This window comes from Phodopus roborovskii, unplaced genomic scaffold (assembly GCF_943737965.1).
Source record: "Phodopus roborovskii unplaced genomic scaffold, PHOROB, whole genome shotgun sequence".
Lineage (NCBI taxonomy): Eukaryota > Metazoa > Chordata > Mammalia > Rodentia > Cricetidae > Phodopus > Phodopus roborovskii.
Window position 1 is genome coordinate 17323941 of NW_026126485.1, and position 21827 is coordinate 17345767.

Sequence of the window (21827 nt, forward strand, 5' to 3'; positions counted from 1 at the left end):
TTCTCTTTTAAATCAGATTGCATGGCATATAGAATAGAGAGAAATGTCACTTGGGCCAAATTTCAGATTGTGCCATGAATAAGTGGCAAAATATGGGCCCAATGATGCTACTCTGGAATTTTAAATTAAATGGCAATCAAAGCCAGTTGACCAATGTCAGTAATGTTGATGGGGAGTCTCTTGTAATTCTACAACTTTGTTATTTCAAAATTTAAGTAGGAATTTCAAAAGGAGTGCTGCCTGGGTACATACCAAAAAAGCAAATGGCCCAAAACTGGGAAGAGTAATAAATACAACAGATGAAAGAATCAAGATTTAGAATGCCAAGATTGTCTAAAGCACTGCATGATTCCCCAAAAAACTTAATTCAACAGAGCTTAGGGATGGAGATATTACTCAGTGGTAGAACGATTGCCTACCATGCTCAAGTTCAGCCCCCAGAGGTACACAAACTATGGCAACGTCAAAGTGAAAGGTAAAAACTTTAACTTCAAAAGACCAAGCCTGGGAAAGGAAGGAAATCTGGTTTGGTAAAAATGCAAGTGAAAATTAGTAAACTTAATTGACTCTGAGTTTATTTTCATTCATTCATTCATTCACTCATTTATTCAACAAATGTCCATTAAATATATCCTGTGTCACACCCTTCTTTGGCACTAAGGAGACAGTAGTGACTGAAATCATTAAAATTCCCTACCTACATAGAATTTACCTTCTTATGTGTGAATACTTACTCAGCTGATGAAAACAAGAACCTTATGTCACCATTTATTTGCATATGTATAATGTCTAGCTCATGTTGAGTAATAGTTTCTCTATTACTTATTGTCCACCTCTAAATTCCTAATGCCAGTGACTATGCCTGGCACACATGTGGTAGGCTCCCAGCAGATACCTGTTGAATGAAGGGGAAGAAGGGACTCAGTTGTGGTTGACATTTGTAGAACAGACCCTGCCATTACCTCAGAAATGGGTGGATATTTGTCTGGTGTTTTGTAAAGCTAACCTATAAATTTGAAACTGGTAAGTTTAGTGTGTCTCTATCATAAGGAGTCTGGAGAGGGAGTAAGTGATTAAAAGCAGATGTAAGATGCCAGAGTGCTTTCTTTTACCACATTCTAACAGCTTCATGTTAATTAAATCACTTTTCTTAAGAGACATTAAAGAGGCCATTTTAGGATTTATTTGAAATCACTCAAGTATACTTATTCAATCATTAGCCATCACAACTCAGCCCCACCATTTTCTTGAGATCTTTGCCATAATTCTTACCCACACAGGACCCAGCTTTCTCTAACCTTAAATGCATTTAATGCCCAATTGTTCATGGTTTGCTCTATTGAGACAAGCTTTTGGAAGACATCTCCCCACCACACACACACACTGAATTCTTCCAGATATGTAACAGAAACCCAGTGAGGGACAACTTGCTCCATTGCCTGACTCACTGAAACACTATTCAAGAGGGAGAGTTCATAAAATAATATCTTCTCTGCCATTTTCATTTTTGGTTTATCCCTACCATCTGTGGTTCCTCTCTGGAGTGTTCCAGTGGATACAAAAATTAATTTCCTGTCAGCACTCAATTAAGACATAACAGTTTTTCTGTTCTACAAACTCAAGTTAGGCATCATGACCTTTATTATGGTCTGCCTTTGGGCTAGGCTAATGCTTTGCACACAGTTGAGTCTTTGTATACAGTGACATGGTTATTAACAGTTAAATGACCAAATTCTTAGTTCAAACAGCCTTCTAGGTTCAACTTCCAAAGATTGACAGGACCATAGGTGCTAATTTCTAAAGCCAGGTGTGATGAGATTCAGCACATCAAAACATAAGAGTCCCAGGGACACGTATACGCCACATGAAAAACGATGCAGTATCTGGAACATAGTTATACTATTAAAAGTGTGTGCTATTTTCTAGAGTTTGGAGGTAACTATGACTGCATTATTCTCTTTAGCAGCCCTCCATGTGGTTCCATTCATCTCAATTTCCTATAAATCTAGGCCCTGACAGCCCAAACTAATGTGACTAGGTGGAAATATTTATTCTCTTGTGAAGCAAAAAGTATACACAATGCATAGTTTCTTTGATAATATTCCCTCATATATAGCCAATAATGATACTTCCAGAAATGTCTAAGGTCTTGGCAGTCCCCATTTAAGCTCTGGTTGTTTTGTTGGTAGCATGATTTACTTGATATAGTGGTATAACTCATTGCTGATACTATTTTGCTTCACTTGTACAGTGACTTTTACTGACAGATAGTAGGCGCCCTGCATGGGAGGGCTGTGAAATGTGAATTTAGTGTAATGGTTTTTAGCTCCCACAAACAACCACATTAACTAATAAGAGCTGTAGAGATAAAAGCAAAGTGTTGCCACTCTTTGCTAATTATCTTCTCTTCTTCCAATTCTAATAAAAAGAACCTTCTTGTTCATTGTACCCTTTAGCTTTCTTTTTGCAGAGGAAGCCATCTGATACTTGTGGAAACAACCCCTTTATTTTCATAAACTACATATGGAACGTTGTTTCTTGTTGTTTGGTAGTAATGACCTTTAAACATCACCCATCTATTCATTAAGCAAATATTTATTAAACAGGTCTGTTATAGACACCAGAGGGGAAACAAGTGAGTCGTGTGAATCTGCTTTCAAGGGGCTCGCAAGAGTCTGCATGTTCCATCTTGTCTTTAAATGGTTCATCAGGGATGCCAGCAAAAGGCAGTGGTAAGAGCTAATTAGCTCATTGAGGAATGAAGTGATTCTTCCCTCATATGATTAAATAAATATTGAGCTTGACATTCTGAGCAGAAACTGCTCTTTGTAAATAGCTTTAAGAGCTAGAATGAATCTGTTTCCTTCTTGGGCTGCCTTTGTTGGAGACTTTGATGCTCGGTGTGGCCCTTAGTCGGCAGCATCTACATCTTGGTGAGAGTTATAGATGCTAAGTTCCTACCCTGGATCCACTAGATCAAATTCTGCATTGTCACCAGATCCCCAGGGGACACATTTATGCACTGAAGTTTGAAAATTACTAATCTAACCCCATTGTCTCTCAGATCACTTTTTGTATACACACTGTCTGGGGGCGGGTGGAGGCTCCACCCTGGTTTTGTATTATCCAATCAGAGTCTGAGAATTTGCATTTGTGCCAAACTCCCAGAAGATTCAAGGGTTGCCTGTTGAGAACTTAGTTTGATCATTCTTGGTCATGAGATTATCCTTATAATTCACTAATACCAGGGGATATCAGGAGAAATAGGAAATAAGAAAGTTGACTATCCAGAGAGAGATGACTTGAACATGGTTTGTTTTTATAATTTGAGAAGGCGTTAGCTTTCCTAGTTAGTTCACTTGGGAAACTGAATTTGCTGGTGGGATTAATGTGAACTCCAGTGAGGCGATCAACCTGGTTTCCCTTTGCCTACACTGGATTCATGCATATTACCACAAAACTGTTCCTGAGGTATACTGGCTGCCAGGAGGGGTGGGCCTACACATGGATGGCTCTTAGTAAACTGGAATGCAGTCTCTGCATTAAGACAGCAGAAAGAAGTTGGGTGCCACCCAGGATGTTCAGCCACTTGACATGCAGCTCTGTAAGAAAATACAGAATTGAGAGGTTTGGTCCATGGCACACATGTTCAGCAACAGCATTCAATCCAGTGTTACTAGCTGTAGGCTTCTAAGGCCTTACAGATGATGAAGAGAAGGGATTGAGGGAGAAGTAAGTTGAGAAATAAGTTTGGGACATGTGCTGGAGAGTCTTCAATGTCTTATTATGGAATTTGGATTCTATCATGTCCCTTTTTCCCCTGACATGACCTTTTTTTCAAGTATAAGTGTCCTTACCATTGTGTGTGTACTTTCTTTTTCATTTTTAGGATTAAGCACGAAAACATCGTTGCCCTGGAAGACATTTACGAAAGTCCAAATCACCTGTACTTGGTCATGCAGCTGTAAGTACCTTATTTGATGAGTGCTGAGGGGTGTGAACACCAGTACCTAAACAAAAGGATGCTGTGGGCCGTGTGAGGCAATGAGAAATGACAATGTCTGTAGGGCATGGGAGAGCAAAGACCACCCCTTGCAGGGCACACAGGCATCTTCAGACCTAAGCAGGCCCATCCTGTTGAATCTCACAGTTGGGCTTCATGCTACTATTGCAGCACTGTGCCTCTATGGCTGTCTCATGTGCTAGGGCCAAGTGTTGCCTAAAGATACTGCTGTGGGCCAAATTTGAGGAACACTTTGCTCTCCTCTCTCTAGGAGAGACTCCCACCCCATCTTCATCCCCAGGGATGCCGGGGGAGGAAAGCAGATGGCAACTCTGTTCTCCATCCCTTCCCTTCTCTCTGTCTGGTGGATAGTTACATTCACTGGTAACTAAACTGAGGATTCATGAGAGACACAAAAAATGAAAGTATTACTGGAGTCAGATAGTGACATTGCCACCTCCATTAGGTTGTCCCTGTAATCCACAGACACCTAGGATTTACAAGACAGGGAGGAAGTGACAACATCAGCTAGAGATGACTTATAATGTATCTTTAAAATTTAAGGTGAAGTTATCCTTCTCAGTACTTAAGTACTTCCATTGAAGCGCATCATCGACAGTAGCATCCTGTTCTGTATTTACTAGAATCAGGTATTAGGAATCTCTCATAATGTTAGGACATCTCCATGCCCTGCATAAGATGAGTAGATGCTGTGACACCACATTATCGAATCCTGTAACTGAGAAGATTATTGTTGAAGATCAAAATGTAGACAGTGAATTTGATTGTGTATTAATGAGGCTCAGACTTCGGCTTGTCAAATATGGGTAGAAGAATTAGTGGTTAGGTTGGGCTAATAAATGGTTTTTCATGTTTTCTCTTCCTGGGGATGTTTGCATAACTTTATCTCCTGGAGATTATTTTGATACAAAGAAGTATCATCGGTTCATTTCTTTATTACCTTATTACTTTTAAAATATTTTCATGGGTGATAGCATTTTGGATATGTAAACTAGAAATGTACCAGTTGGAAGCATGTCTGATTTTCTTTGACATAGACAGTTAAGTTAGGCTAAGCAGCTGTTTTATTGCCTAGTTTAGTATGAACTGCCCAGTTATCCAGGAATATTTCTTAGTTCTCTGCTCTCTCTCTCTCTCTCTATATATATATATATGTTGCACATTTCTGTTTTTCATTCCTAACCAGTAATCTTTCCATATTTAATAACCAGAGATAGTTGTTAAAAATTCTTCTGACTTGGTTTGTATAGTGTCTCCTCTCTAGAGATATAAATGAATCATTTTCAAATATTGATTACCTAGTAGGAAGAATATAATATTTTGGGAACAAGCAAAAGCCCCATAAAATATCATATGTGTATTGAACCACATGGCTTTTTTTAAAAATTGGTAATGTAAAAAGACTAGTACTACAGCCAGAACCCCAAGGTCTTTGCATTTATTTACACCAGGTTTGTGTATATGGAAATATACCACATATCACTTTAAGTACCCCAGAGATGGGATTCTCAGCTGTGCCACTGACCAGCAAAGAGAATTGGGGCAAATGACCAGGCCTCACAGAGGACCGACTTCTGTAATGGGCAAGGGAGAAGATGGCAATGTTTACTTTAGAGATGGGGAATGTGTGGGTAATGCTCATGAAGAACACATCCTCTGTGTGTGCAGGTTTCTTTGTGGACATCTGTATCATTTCATCAGGATTATCTGCAGATGCTCTTAGGATTTAATGAGATGGAGCCCAAATAGACCTCAGGTTTGCTTCTCCAATCCTCTTGGTCATGTGCTCACCAGCAGAAGTGTATGTAAAGAGAAGCTGACCCAGGAACAGCCCTAGAGCCAATCTTAGACCAAAGTCTTGAGAGCCTGTGGTTGGCACAGACATCCCAGTCCCACTCTGTGCTTCTCAGTTGAGAAACATCTTCTCTTGGTGGCTTCTAGAGAGAGCATCATTACTGTGGACCACAATTACAAAAACTTTTTAGTATCTCAGGGAGGAATTAGGCAGGAACCAGCTAACTTTTTGCAGGAGTGTTGGGCCAATTTGTTATGTAAATCTAGTGCAAAACCCTGATCTAAACATGATGGATGTTTGATTTACCCAAAGAACAAGGCTATGTAACTGCACTGTTAGGTAGTTTAGAAGCACCAGATATGCCAAGTGCATGCCAACATGTACCATTCATGTTCCTTTGGTTTTCTACACTCTTTTACTATATATCATTTACTTTTTCTTTACTCTTTTACCATGTATCATTTACTTTTTTTATACTATATATCATTTACTATATATCATTTAATTGAACTGATTGTCTCAGGGCTGAGCATAACACCATTTCTGATCCTCCTTGTATCCTTTTCAACTCCTTCTTCAGTTACCCATGGTCTAGCCAATGATTGAACTTTCGTGAGAGCTTTTTTTTAATTAATTGTATTCTAAAATATAGAAATGGAGTAGTATAATATATACTCGTTTATGCCTGGCTTCATTCACTCATAGGGATAGCCTATTCAGTGTCTTTGCTGAAAACAAACAAACAAACAAAAAAAAACTTTAATTTTCTTAGTTGCTTTGGTAGCTTTGTCAAAAATCAACTGCCTGGACCAGCAAGATGGCTCAGCAGATAAAAAGCTGGTTGCCAAGCCTGACAACCCGAGTTGAGAACCAACCTGGCAAGTTGTTTTCTCAGCTCTACAAGTATGCTGTGGTACATTGTGGTACATGCAAAACACACACACACACACACACACACACACACACACACACACACACACACACTCGCGCCATGAATGTTTTAGTTAAAATATTACTTAATCATATTTTTGTACTCATTATTCTGTTCCATGTATCTGTCCTTGCTTCAATATTATACATTATCACAGCTCTAAAGTACATCTTAGAACTGGGTATACTTTACTTTTACACTACATTATAATGCCTTTTATCATTTATTATTTTATGAAATAACTTTGGCATTCTTAAAATAGATTATTCATATACATTTTTAAATCAAATTTTGAGACTTGTTTGTAGAAGCCATGTTTGTAACTGTATGGAAATTAAATACAAATTTGAGAATAACAGATAACTTAAATTTGAGCTTTAATTTGTAAACACAACTTGTTTCTCTATTTAGATCTTTTATTAAACTTAGTCTATATTTTATAGTTTTGATCATCATGTGGGCCTTTAATAACTTTGCTTAGTTTAATCTGAAATATTTTATTTTATTGATCCTGTTGTGACTGGATATTTCATGTTTATAGCTGCTTTCTAGTAGATAAAAATACAATATATAATTCAAGTAATTGTTTTATTTCTTGTTTTGTTTTTGCATTTCTGTACTAATTCTTGTTAATTCCCAAAATAATTCTATGTAGCAAAACTTGAATAATTTAGTTTTACTTACCAACTATATTAAGGTAATATATATCTTTGAACTAGTTCTTGCCATATGTTTTGGGAATTCATATAGGACAGATCTGATCTTTCTTCTATTCCCTGATCTAAATGAAATGTTTTTAAAAGTAATGACAAAAAAGAAAGAAGAAAAAGCAATGACAGAAACCCCTTGGGATATCAGAATATGGTATTATTGGAAAGACCTTGACTTGCTTTGGGAATTTTGTAGGCTGGACGATTATTTTTGTCATTGTATTTATTGGGTTTTACTTGTCAAGGCCTGATAGTACTTTACTCCCGAAGTTTGTTGTATATAAGTTTTGGGGTCTGGATCAGTGGAAAGTGCTTTTGTTCTTTGGGATTTTGTTTGGTTGTTTACGTTTGCTTTCATTTTTGACTCACTTGAAAAATCCTTGATTCCTAAATATGTAGGATTTAGAATACAACATTTGATGTACTGGATTTCATAATATTTGTGCCTGGGAGGGTTTTAGTTTCCTAGAAAACATCACCCTCAGCACCAAGTCTCCTTAGCACCCTAATGCTATTGCTTTTCTAATGGCTGTCTCGATTCTGTGGGCGGGGTGTATTTGTCCCATGCTGCTATAGGAAAATTGGTTGTTTAGGGTATGTTTATGAACATTTTTTTGTATTTTGAACAAATACATTTTTTTCAGAATGTTATTTGGGAGACACTCTTCTGTAGATAGTAAGAGACTGAGATCATACAGGTATAATTTATAGATGAGAAATCAGTTTATTTCTTATCTACCTGTGTTTGTAGACTATCAATCCTGTATTTGGAAAGGCCACCCACTCATCTTTTCCCCTTCACATTTACAGTGGGTTGAATAAGCTGCAAGCAGATACAATAAAATATACATTTAAAGGGCTGCAGAGATAGTTCTGTGGGTAAAGTGCATACCATACCTGCATGAGGACCTGTGTTCATATTCCCCAAACCCATATAAGGCTAGATAAAGCAACAAACATCTATAATCCCAATGTTCCTACTGCAAAATGAGAGATGAAGAATTCTTGTAGCTCAGATGGCCTGGCATACACCTGCCTGGAAATGGAAGACAAGACCCAACACCAGAGATTTTCCTCTGCCCTTGACACATGCATCATGGCATGCATGCACGCGCACTCACACACACTCGTACGCACATATACATACTTGCATACGTAGGCATACACCTAAACAAACAAAATAATATATTGGAAGTACTTTTATAGAAAAAGAAATAGATTATATTGGTGTTGTGCTTTGCCACCTTTCCAATAAGGTTTTAGGTTTCATATATGGGTAACTCCTAATCTCTCTCTTCAGCCTAGAACTACTCAGCAGTTTCACTCTGCTGCATAAGAAGTACCATTCAAAATTTCTGTAAAATATGTTTATCCTGGTGTCTGACTCATCTTAGCAAATGGAAGCCCCTCTTCTTCCAATTTCTTGGACTCAGAATCTGGAGTCATTCTGCATTCGTCTTTCTCATCCCACAAACTCACCCACCCAAGTCACCAACAACATAGTAACAAAACTATTGCCCAGACCCAAAGGACCTGTCTTTCATTTCCTAACCATACCACTGTACTGCTGTCTTAGTATGTGTCTCATTTTATATTATATTATATTATATTATATTATATTATATTATATTGCTGTGAAGAGACCCTATGACTATGGCAACTCTTACAACGGAAAACATTTAATTGGGGTGACTTGCCTATAGTGTCTGAGGTTTAGTCCCTTATCATCATGGTGGGAAGCATGGTGGCATGAAGGCAGACTTGGTGCTGGAGAAAGAGCTGAAAGTTCTACATCTTGATCCAAAGGCAACCAGAAGTGAACTGATACACTGTGCACGGCTTGAGCATATATAAGACCTCAAAGCCCACCCACACAGTGATACACTTCCTCTGACAAAACCATGCCTCCTAATAATGCCACTTCCCCTGAGCTTACGGGGGCCAAATACATTCAAACTACCACAGTGTGCTATCCAGACTCTTGCTGAAGACTTCCATTGGTCCCCTGCCTCAATTTCTATTGTCTTAGTCTTTACAAAGACTTTACAGCAGCCTCTGGGACTGCATCAGCCCTGACACACTATAAAGCCTCTGAGCTCTTGCCACAGCATTCTCTTACTCTTTCATTCAACTGTATCTAGACCAGATTCTTTGGTGTTCCTCCATCAATTTGAGTTTGTGGCACCACTAGGATTTTGTCACTAGTGGAGATTATCTGACTATCTGCCTATCTATCTATCTATCTTTATTTTTTGTGTGCATACACTTTTTATATGGAGGTCACAGGACAGTTTTCAGGAGCCATCTGTCTCCTTTCACCATATGGGGCCAGGGGTTTCAACCAGGTCATCAGGCTTGGGGGCAAGCCCTTTTACCAGCTGAGCCATCTCACTGGCCTTCCCTTAGATCTCTTAATGCTCTCATGGAATTCAGGGAATTCTGGAATTTCAACTAGATGCCATTTTTAAAGGTATTTCCCTAGCTCACTTGTTAAAAAAAAAAAATCCCCCTCTCAACTCCTACTGTAGACATGTTTATTCCCTATCTCTTCCCTCAACATTATTTCTCTGTGTAACACTTTTCACCTCAGAAAAGTTAACCTCTATTTTGTTGCCTGGGGCAATGGTACTTGTACACTATATGGAGCACTGAATAAATGTTTGTTCTGTATTCTACTCATGTTTCTCTTCAGATCATACAAGTCTTTTGTATTTTAAATATTTGTTCAAGGACCAGACAGATGGTTCAATGGTAAAGAACACTTCTTGCTCTTCCAGAGGATCTGCATTCAGTTCCCAGCTCCAATACTGGGCAGTTCACCAATGCCTGTAACTCCAACATCAGAGGATCTGACTCCCTCTTCTGGCCTCTGTAGGGACCTGTACTCATGTGCATATACATCATCATCCATACAAACTCATAATTAAAATTAAATAAATCATTAAAAATAAATACTTTTCAATTAATATCACATGGAAAAGAATGGCAATCAGATATATTTTTCTTTCTTAATCTTTACAACAAACTTTGAAGGTTGTATATTATAATTTTCATGAAGGAACCAATTAGAGATATTAAATCGTTTGATTAAGGCAGCAAGTAACCTAACATGTACCTTTGACCGGTGTAGTATAATGTTCCAATAATATTTTCTAAGCAAACTGCATGCAGGTACTACTAGTGTGAATAATTTAGTTTACCTAGATAGCCTTATTAATTATGATTCAGTAAATATTTTAAAAACATAGAAGAAAGATTATTTAATAATAGCACAGGGATTTACCTGAAAAATCTCATTCCATTAACAATTGCTCTGTTTTTTCCCTTATGTAATTTTTAAAAAATAATGACTGTGAACGGATGAATGATTTTGTCAATATGGTGATTTGCTTTGTTATGCTTATTCTAGAGGAGATGCAAATATTTCTGGTATTTATTTCATTCCATGATAGCATTCAAACATGTATAATATAACCAGATACCTGCTGAGATTGAAAACCTAAGAATTAAACACATACTCTTTGAAGAATATTTATTTGGTTCCCAGGTAGCCCAGGACATGAAAATATATGCAGTTTCCAAGAGAAGATGTGTTTTATCCACTGTGCTGGCTTGTATATGAAGCTGTTTGAACAGTTCCCTGTTTGGGGGTAGGGTCATCAATGTTAGATTTCATGGGGATATTGTATTCATAAATCATACACTGTGTTCCCAGAAACATTTTTAATTAGAACACAAATTATCATTCTCAATAAGTGATTCTTATTGTAATTCTGTAAGTAGCCAAGCATAATAGTGAAGGAAAAATGTGTTTCTGAATATAATACCTTTGCATATTTACATATAAATTACTGAAATCTTATCTTCATTCACCACAGACAGTTAATTAAGAGTTCGGTAGGCCTACAGTTTCTGCTCAATATTGGGAGGGTAGTTAGGTTTTATGACTTAAGACATAGATGATCATCTGTAACAGCTCTCTTTATAAAGAAGTGACAAGCTACCATGACTGCTCTCTTTCAGGATTCTACTCAGTGTTCTGAGAGGAGGCACCCTCATGGAAGGTGATTGAGAGTTAGGCAGACAGAGCTGGGGGGAGGTGGCTTATGCTTCTGGCAGAAGGTCTAGTTCAGACAGAAGCATTATTGAGGAGCCAGAGTGGGGCAAAGTCTGGTCTGTGAGTGGCTGAGCCAGCACAGAGTTGAACCTGTGAGGGTTTGAGCCTGTGTAGGGGGTGAATCTGTATGAGGCTGAGCCTGTGAAGGTCTCTGTTTATAGGGTTTCTTCTTCGAAGAGTTTTGTCCTTTGGAGCTCAACTTGGCTGGCTTGCCAGGTCAATAACATCTGGGGACTCAGACTGATGCTAACTTGCTACTTCTGGCTACTGCTGCTCATCTGTCACCCACCAGGGTAACTGTTGAAGAAATACCACTGGAATAGAAAGGCTTAGAGAGTTGCAAAGCTAAAAATCAAAATGGTCCAATATAATCTTGAACAAGTGTTATTAGATTCAACTATATGAAATTACTGGGATATAGTCATGCTTTCTTTCATCTTTTTAAGTTTACACATTTACAGCTACAACTGTTTATATTTCCAGGACTTGGGTCTGAGTGAACCTAAGACCTCAGTCTTGCTAGATAAGAATTCTACCACTGAGCGATATCTCTAAGCCCTATAAACATCTTTTAAAGATCCTTTGAAATTGTTTCGTGTGTGTGTGTGTGTGTGTGTGTGTGTGTGTGTGTGTGTGCGCGCGCGCGCATGCGTGCACATGCAAGTGTGGGAAATAAACTCTGTCCCTACCGGAGCAGCAAGTAGTTTTGGCCGCTGAACCATCTCTCCAGCCTCAACGTCTTACATGGTTTTAGTCTGTGCCATACAGTCTGGAGGTTGTGTTTTCATTTAAAATTGCCTCTCAGTTTTCCTCATGATTTCTTCTGTCATTTGCTGGTTGTTTAAGAGTATCCTGTTTGTGAACTTTCTAGTTTTCCTTCCATTGTTGATTTCTGGTTCCCATTGCTTGTGAGGAAGGATTTCAGTCCTTTTAAAGTTTACTTATACTTTGTGGCCTACCTATGACTTACTTGGAGAATATCCCATTCCATCTTAATAGAAGAATGCTTCCGCTGTTGCTGGCTGGAATGGAACTCAAATATCTATCAGGTCCTGTTGGTCTACAGTGGACAGGTCCTGCATTTCTTTTGTGATATTTTGTTGGCTTGTCCTATCTTTTATTGAAAGAGTGTTGTTGAAGGCTCCTATTGTTGAGCTAAACCCTATTGTTAAGCTAACTCTTAAGCTAACCCAGATGCTTACTCCACATATTTTAGAATTCCAATGTTCACTCCTGGTGTGTTTATTTTTATTTTTGTGCTGAATTAACTGCTTTGGGATATATTCTGTCATTTGTCTCTTTAGCAAGCTTTTTTTTTTTTTTTAGCTTTTTGTAATCATGTCATAAATATAATTTTTACTTCTAATACATTTTGTGGTACTTTTTAAGATACTATATCCCCCAGTTGACCCAATCCGCATGACAAATATCTTTGACTACAAAGTAATGAGATACTGGATTATGCACAGGTTTAAAATGCTGTAACTCTTGGGGGGGATGCACTGAAGATCACACTCATGGCCTTGCATTAAACAAATACTTTACCAGCAAGCTGCAATCCCCCAGCCCCAGATAAAATCTTACTATTATAGAAACCGCCATAAAATCTTCTAAAAGTATCCTCTGGCCACTGGTACTCATTTTTGAAAATCTGTTAAAGTGCACAAAGAGAAGAAATGGGCTTTGAATATAAAGCCTTAATTTCATTCATTTATTCACTTACAGATTGCACAGATAATTTCTTTCATTTAAGCATTTATGTAATAACTGAAAGTCAGCAGGCTCAGACTTGTACAATACCAAAATATAGAAGGAATCAGTGCTGAGGTGGTTGTTTCCAGTTCCCTAGCAGATTGAAAAAACCTGGAGCTTACACAAAGAGCACCTGCACCATGATAAATTTCAGAGTGTATTAGATTGGACATTCTAGTCTGTGATGCTCCAGGACTGCCGTGTAGGTGACATCTTAATCAAAAGAGCAGATCTCTGATCCGACACAGCTAGCATCTCCATGCCATGCAGATTCAATGTATGGATTCCCACTGAGGGTGTGTTCTCATAGCACTCCAGTTTCTAAAAAGCTTCTCCTCAGCTCGGGCTTGTAAACCCTCCCCTTTCTCTGTGGTCTCAGTACACTGAATGTGCCATAGTTCCACAGGCTTCTTAACGCTCTGTGTCTATCATGCAGTCCCCCTCAGCACCCCAACACCTCCATCTGGCTACTTTGTCACCCTCATGGAAATTGTTCACTGTGTTAGACACTCCCTGCAATTATAGAATTGTACCATCATCAAGAGTAACTACTGTGTACTGTAATCAACCCCTCTAGACTATATGATCCCAGAGACCTGGTCCTAGAGAAATCGTCTCTTTCCTAAAACTCTATAGCCTTCATCTGCTATCATTACATATCATCTCACTCACTCACTCACTCACTCACTCACTCACTCACTCACTCACTGGTATCTTGTTCTGCCAATAGACTAGAGGTAATGGCCACACCTTAGGGTGTGGCTTCAGTGTGTGGACCTGACCCCTTATAAGGAAGAGGAGAGGCTCACTCTTGCTCTCAGTCTCTCTTGGGTTGTGGTTGGAGCATCCTGCAGGAGACACTGTGTCTCCAGAAGCAGAAGGTCATGGGTGTTATTTACCATCATTGTGTGAGTGTCCCCAAATACATATCTGTTAATTCTTTATCCAGGCATTCATGAACCTCCTTTAACAAGCCTTCACACTCACTCATTCACGAAGTATTTATGGAGCCCCATAACTTGTCTGGTATTGTTAGCTGGGGAGCTATAACAATGAATAAACATTCTATGCTTATGAAGCTTGTATGATAGGAGAAAGAAGCAGTAGTCAAACAGCTTAGTAAGTTATTGAGTATACACAAGGTACAACTAAGTCTTATGAGGAAAATAATAAGGAAGGGTAAACCATGCTTGAAGGTGGGTGGGTAGTTAGTGTGAAATGGCATGGTGACCTGTGTAGGTGTAGTGTAGACCTGTGAGAGGTGAAATGGCCTGTCCCCTGTGATCCATGAAGCCAAACAGGACCCAGCTCCAACCTTGGTTTTAACACTTTTCTTTTGTCATCTAAAACTTCTTGACCATTCTAAACTATGAACGTGTGATTCCTATGTGACAATGGGGCTTGTGTCACAAGAGACTGAGTACAAGCACATGGGCTTGGGTCAGCTGTGTGCATCAGTTTTAATTCCTTTTTTGTTACCGTGATAACAATGCATGACCAAAAGCAAACTTTAAAAAAAGGGCCTGCTTTAGCTTACAGAAGAAATATAGTCCTGATGGTAGGAAGGGCAGGGCTTTGGGAGTATGAGGCAGCAGGGATCGGGGGTGGGGGGACAGTTGGGGAGAGGGAGGGCAGGAGGGAGGTGGGAGAAAGAAAGAGGAAATAGAGCCAGGCTCTAAAACCTTAAAGCCAGCCTCCAGTCTCCACCTCCAAAAGGTTCCTTTACTCCTGAAACAGTGCCACCTACTGGGGACCAAATATTCAGATACAAGAGCCCATGGGGACAGTTCTGCTTCAAACCACCACAACCTCTAATAAGCCCATGTAAAGTGGCACCCCGGGAATGAATGGCAGGACCACTCAAGTAAGTATTCCAAAAGCAAAGGGACATGCCCCTTCATATAACAATTCAACCGCATGAAAAGAAGGGGAAATCTTTCCTGCCTGCTCTTGGACAAGGAACCTCTTTCTCTTCTTCCAATAGTTGGATTTAGTGACTGAAAATTCTAATTGGCAGTAGTTGCACATATTTGTGGAGCATAATGTGAGTTTTCTCAATACATGTGTAAAACACAATGGTTGCTTTAAGGTTGCTGAAAATCCACAACCTGAAACATTTATTACTTCCATGTTTTGAGAACATTCGAAATCCAGAATAGCTATTCTGGAGTTTGTAGTTAATTTTGTCCACCTTAGTTAGAAGGCATTTCTCCTATGCAGGTGCACGCCATATCCTTAACCATCCTCTCCTTCCCTTGCTCCCCTTCCCCGCCACTGGCTAGCACCACTAGACTCTCTACCTGTGTGATTTCAACTTCTTAAGCTTCTCTGTGTAAATGAGAGCATACAGTTTTTATCTTTCCGTGCCTGACTCACTTTATTTAACAAACTGTCCTTCACACTTAGACATGCTGTGTCTTCAATGTCCATGGGGACAGCCATAGTGTGTCTTTCTGGTCCCACTTTAGGATTCTGCATGTAGCAATACAGCCTCATGACCCCTTTCTAAGGGGGCACCCCTTAGAAACCAGTACTCTATAATTCTCCACCTCTTCATGTCTGCCTTAGGCCTAAATGCTGGCTTCCCAGCTGCCTTTTCTGATGCTCATTCTTTGAGGTTATTGAGGACAGCACTCTTGCCTCTGCCCATAGTCTTACCTGGCCTAACACCTTTTAGACTGGATACCCCTTTTACCCCCTTGTGGTTACTGTTGCAAATGCAGAATCCTGCATCAGTGCCCTGCTGGTATTCTCTGCAGCAGAGCTGCTAGGGTCCTGCAGAGAAATTTGCATAGTGAGAATTAGACTCAACCCTCATGGCTCTGACCTCTTTCCTGCTCCTTGTTAGACTCTTCTGTTTGGTTCCAATTCCCCTAACCATTCGCTGCCCTTTGTAGGCCTCCTGTTCTAAGACAGAGGCGTCTGTTCACTTAGCTGGTGTCAGACTTCCTTTAACCAAATCCAGATATTTTGGTTGCATCGCTTAATAAATAATTTTCTTTTTTTTTTAGAATTTTATTTTATGTGTTTAAGTGTTTTGCCTACATGTATGTGATTGCATTGCCCTAAGAGGCCAGAAGGGGGCGTGAGATTCCCCTGGAAGTTGAATTACAGATAATAGCAAGCAGCCACATGGGCGCTGGGGATAAAATTTGGGTCCTCTGGAAGAGCAGCCAATGTTCTTTATTGCTGAACTATCTCTCCAGCTACACAGTTGGAAACTCTTAATTACTCCGTTACATTAAGTGACCTCAATAGTAGTATTTTAAGTTAGTAGTCAACTGCAGTCACTGGTTGGAGCTAAACCTTGAAATGCACCCCTATAAAAGAAATGGAACAAATTAAATGGTAAGAGCTCAAATACTGTGCATGAGTTTTCAAAAATCTATAATTGTACTCTGGAATAGCTTGGTCTGTGGAAAATATCTTGGTGGATTTCTATTTTTTTTAGTGGATAATTTTATATCTGTCTAGCAATGAGAAAAGATGGAGAGTATGATTACATTATAGCATCCAACTCTGAGAGGGCTTAAGAAAATTGCTAATAGAAACAGTTGATTTTACAAGGTTTATCTCTTTTTAAAGTGTCCAAGAAAATAGCAAATAATAGTACTATGCTGGAGAGAAGACTGAATTGCTAAAGTGTTTACCCTGAGTGTGACTTACCCAGAAAGCCAGGTGTGGTGATTGCCCTTGTCATCTGGGTGCTGAAAATGTAGATCTTGGAGACTTGATGCACAGCCAGCCTCATGTGCTTAGTGAGTTCCAGGCCAGTGAGACAGTGTGTTTAAAAGAAAGGAAAAGTGAATAGTGTCTGAGGAATGACACTAGGGGCTGTCTTCTGACCTCCATTCACATGCAGAGCTGCGCATGCATACACACACACACACACACACACACACACACACCAGCAGTATCTACAAAAACATCTGGGCTGAATTATTTATATATTTTGGTTGAAAATTTATAAATTAGAACTTGGATATGCTGACATATGCCCATAATACCAGAACTCCCAAAGTCATTGTCTTGGTTGGGGTTTTCCCAACTCTTATAAAGGAAACATTTAACTGGGCCTGGCTTACAGTTCCAGAGGCTTAGTTATTGTCATTGCAGGAAGCATGACAGCATGCAGGTAGACACGGTGCTGGAGAAGGAGCTGAGAGTTCTACATCCTGCTCAACAGACAGAAGGAAGTGAAGGCCACGCTAGGCCTAACTGGAGCATCTGAAACCTTGAAGTCCTCTCCCACAGTGACACACTTCTTCCAACAGGGCCACACCTACTCCACCAAAGCCACACCTCCTAATAGTGCCTCTCCCTATGGGCGAAGCTTTCAAGCACATGAGTCTCTGGGGGTCATACCTATTCAAGCCACCGCAGACATAGTAAGAGAAATGCAATGAATTTGAGGCCAACATGTCCTATATGGACTTTAAAAAAAGGTCACAACTTATCAGAATTTGCTATGAGCTTAATAAGCACTGTAGCGAGTACAGAGAAAGTATGATCTAAATTACAAATATTATAGTCAGTGGAAAAGAATAGAAGTGTAGACAGTTTGAAACTCAGAAATCATAAAAATGTGAGCTTGAGAACATTGTGGATAATATTACAAATACATAAAAATAATAAATTCGTGTTGGAAAAAAGTAAATTCTTCAGACGGGGTGGAGGAGCAGTTACTTATTTAAAGTACTCAAAACATGTCAATTGGGCCAGGATGAATTCTTCTGCTTAGGTGATTTCCCGATAGATAATTAGATTTGCAGAAAGAAGTTAAAATGCTTTTGCTTTAATATGCTTTGTTATAAATTACTTAACTTGCTTGAAATAGTTATAAAGTTTTGTTTTGTTTTTTAAGTTTGGGCTTTGGATCACACGAGGCCTGTACATACTGGGAAGATACTATTGTACACACATGTTACACACACGTTACACACACAGCCTTCTGATACTACACCTTTGCTTCTTTGTTTTTACTGGTGTTCTTTTCTTTAATTTTTAAGCAGTGTGTGTGTGTGTGTGTGTGTGTGTGTGTGTATGCATGTGATGGAGACAGACTATGCCCTGTGGACTATGTAGTAACCCAGATGGAAATGAGAGCCAAATAGCTGTGACACCATCTGCATAATGGTTCTCCAAGGGCCCCTGCAGAGTTAAGATTAAAACTGTAGTTTCTGCTAACTCTGCCGTGCTAAACTGTGACCTTTGCACTTTGCAAGTACTTGAGAACACAAGGCATGACTGAGTTCCAGTCCCTTGTATAAGTACCAGTGCTAAACAACTGTCCCTCTCACCTTTGGGATTTCTGTGGGGCTCGTTAATCACAACCCTGTTGAGTTTGGTCTAACATCTGCTTTTCTGAGATGAACAGCATGGTTATCTGGTAGCAAAGGACCAGCCTTCTTATAGAGAGCCTGAGTTCTCCATCATCAATTTTCAGGAAAGGCCCTTCCGTGGATGAATTATGCATATTTTTATTCATAAAAGCCACCCCAGGCTGCCTCGATGGTGATTCACTGTCCTTCCTGCTCTCTGTCACAGGGCTTGGCAGAGAGTAGATGGCACTGTGGATTGAGAACCAAGTCTTGACAGATGAAGGGCAGGAGTGCACTGAGATGGATTGACTCCGGTGTTAGAACAGATGAGTGAGCAGTAATGAAATATATGCAGGCAGAAGTTCTGCAGAGATTAGGAGGGCTAGTGGGGACTCTGGCTAGCCTACATCTTATTTTGTTCCATTGTCTTACAATGGCAGCTGCCCCTCTGTGTGGGCCAGAGAGCTGATCCATTCACCATGCACATGAAGAACCCCATTTTTCTGAGTCCCGGTGGCCTGAGCCTTGCAGCATACATAGCACTGGAGAGTGGAACAAGGCAGGCATGCCTGCAGTTCATTGCTAACCTTCTTTGTTAGTCTGTCTGGAAGTTATTGTCTTCTATACGTTTGGTGCCATTATAGCATGTATGTCTTGTATGCAGTTGAAAATGTTGTGTCTGGATAATTACTTTTATGTGTGCTGATCTGGGTTGATTGCAAAGATACGGCACTAATGAATATGTGCCCAGCTTCCCACTGCATGTGCTGTACTCCAAATGTGTGTTTAAAAAGGAAGTTCCATGTCCATGCTCGTGGTCTGGGAGAACTAGAGAAATTTATAGAAAACCGCTGTTCTCAGGTTAATAATTGGATGTTTAGAATTGGGCAAGAACTCGCCTTATTTTTTACATGGTAAATTTTGTGTGTATGTGTATATGTGGGTGTGGGTGTGCATGTATGCAGGTATTTATGTATGTTTACTGCATGCACATATGTGTGCAACAAAGTGCAAACTTATGTAGAGTTCAGGGGGTAACTTCAGATATCTTCCATCTTTTGATAAGACAGGTTCTCCCATTGGCCTGGAACTTCACTGAGTAAGCTAAACTAGTTGAATTGTAAGCTTCCGGGGTTCTGCATGTTCTACCTCTCATCTCCCTGTCACCGAGATTTCAAGTACATGCCTCCATGCTCCACTTTTCACAAGAGCTCTGGGGATTAAAGTCAGGTCCTTGTTCTTGCAAGGTGAGTGTTTTACTGGCAGAGTCATCTCTCTAGCCCTTGGACTTTTTCCCAAACCTTGTTAAATAAGATATGGGGCTGAATAGATAACCCCGTGACTAAATAGTACATGCTATGCACCCTTATAAAAGCTGAGTATGACTACATGTTCCTATAGCTTCAAAAGGGAGTGGAGACAGGCAGGTCATGTGAGGGCCTTGGGTTCAGTGGGATACAAAATAAGGTGAAAAATGGTATAAAAAGACCATTTAAATGTGTGCACATGGGGCTGCATACCTGTACACACACATGTGCATACACTGTACACATACAAAGAAGACATAAAAATCAACAATGTAAGAAAGCTCCATTTGGGCTTCTTCTCCGGTGAGTTGTGTTTTCATTCTACAGATCCCTTACCAAGTCTTGAAGAAGTCTCGTTTCTCTCCAGCAGACCACATGTGTCACTACTAACCTCCAATAGTGGCTATTTTGCTATCATTGGTAATTCTCAAAGCAGCGAGAATCAATTATCACTCTGACCAAAAATAATTCCTCTTGCTGGCATAATCGGAATCTAAATCTTCCTCCACAAAGGTGTGATGGAGGGAGAGAGGTGGTCCCCCTGATGTGCTGTGCCACACTGTAAATAGGAGGCCTGAGGTTGCACATTTCCAGAATGGATTCATTTTTAACATCAGCCTTCATGCTGAGCCCTTAATGACTTGGGTCTTTAATTATCTCACTGAGCAATTTATTTTGATTGAATATGGGCCATTTTCTCTTGGATTTATTGATTCTATGCTCAGAAAGACATTTTACTGTGTGTTTTGACAAGGTACCTTTTAACACATGCTTATTGTGCTGTGCCCCCAAAACTGTGTCATCAATGTGTCTCTCTGGCTTTTGTACCTGTGGTAGGATAATGATGCTGATGATTGCATTATTACTTTAACATGGTACTGCAGAATCTGTGATTTTATGAACATTTAATTTCATGGTGCCGTGGAATGGTTGATGGATGGTTGAGTGTCTCCTAATCATCAACTATGTTATAGTATCTCATGAAAATAGAACCACTGAGTAAAACCAGTGGCATACATGTGTGTCCAGCTTAGAAGCATCTAAATGGTAAGATGTAGGCTTTATTCTAAGGTAAGAATTGTCTTGTGCTATATTATAAGCCTGAAAGCCTATGACCAAAATATAAGGCCATTTCCCTCTGTTCTGTAGACAAATATATGCCAAGGAAGTTAAGCTTAACAGCTCTTAAGGTTGAAATATCTGGAATTTTCTTTCCATGCTTGAACACTATGGTTCCAACAAATTATACTTTCTTGCTAAGGGGTCCCATGACCTTCCCCCACAACCTCTCAGGATCGCAGCCTATGAACCCAAGGACAGTGTTTCCATGTCTACGGTTAGCAGGCCTTAGAAGGGTCATGAAGACAATGTAATGACCTGTAAATGCAGGTCTCTGATTTTGAAATTAGTTGAGAATAAATAATCCCTGATCGGAAGAAATGAGTGTGACAGAAGCGAGGGGTGGCGACTGAGATGCCAACTGCATGCAGACTCTGCTCATGTGGCACGTTATGGTTCTCATTTCCTTTTGCAAGATCAGGTTAATGCCGTTGGCAGCATGAGCCACTGCACTCAACAAGTACATTCATCAGGGTCTTCTCCAGCTGAAGCCTCTCCTGGCCACTTGGTGGATTTATTGGTTTATGGTATTGCCTGTGAGTCCAAGGACCAAGTTCTAGTAGGCGTGAAGGTCTGACTCTAAACACAACTCTGCCTTCATCCAAACCGCTAAACATCGAAAAGAGGATCAGTGCAGGCTAATTACTAAATATTAATCCCCGGTTAGCTTCTGCAAGTGGAACAGGGAAGGAGAATGACTTAAACAATAACAACTCAGTAGGTTTGGGAACCCTAATTCGGCCAGCTTGTT

The 21827-nt window shown here is 39.8% G+C and overlaps 1 protein-coding gene across 2 annotated transcripts in view; it reads left to right on the forward strand.

Moving 5' to 3' along the window:
* The window catches only part of Camk1d (calcium/calmodulin dependent protein kinase ID), a 405426-nt gene that overhangs the window by 261065 nt on the left and 122534 nt on the right, over nt 1–21827 (forward strand). For both annotated transcript variants that reach the window (XM_051194889.1, XM_051194888.1), the window contains exon 3: nt 3890–3964. In XM_051194889.1, the coding sequence (XP_051050846.1) occupies nt 3890–3964 (75 nt within the window). The remainder of the gene's footprint in view (nt 1–3889; nt 3965–21827) is intronic.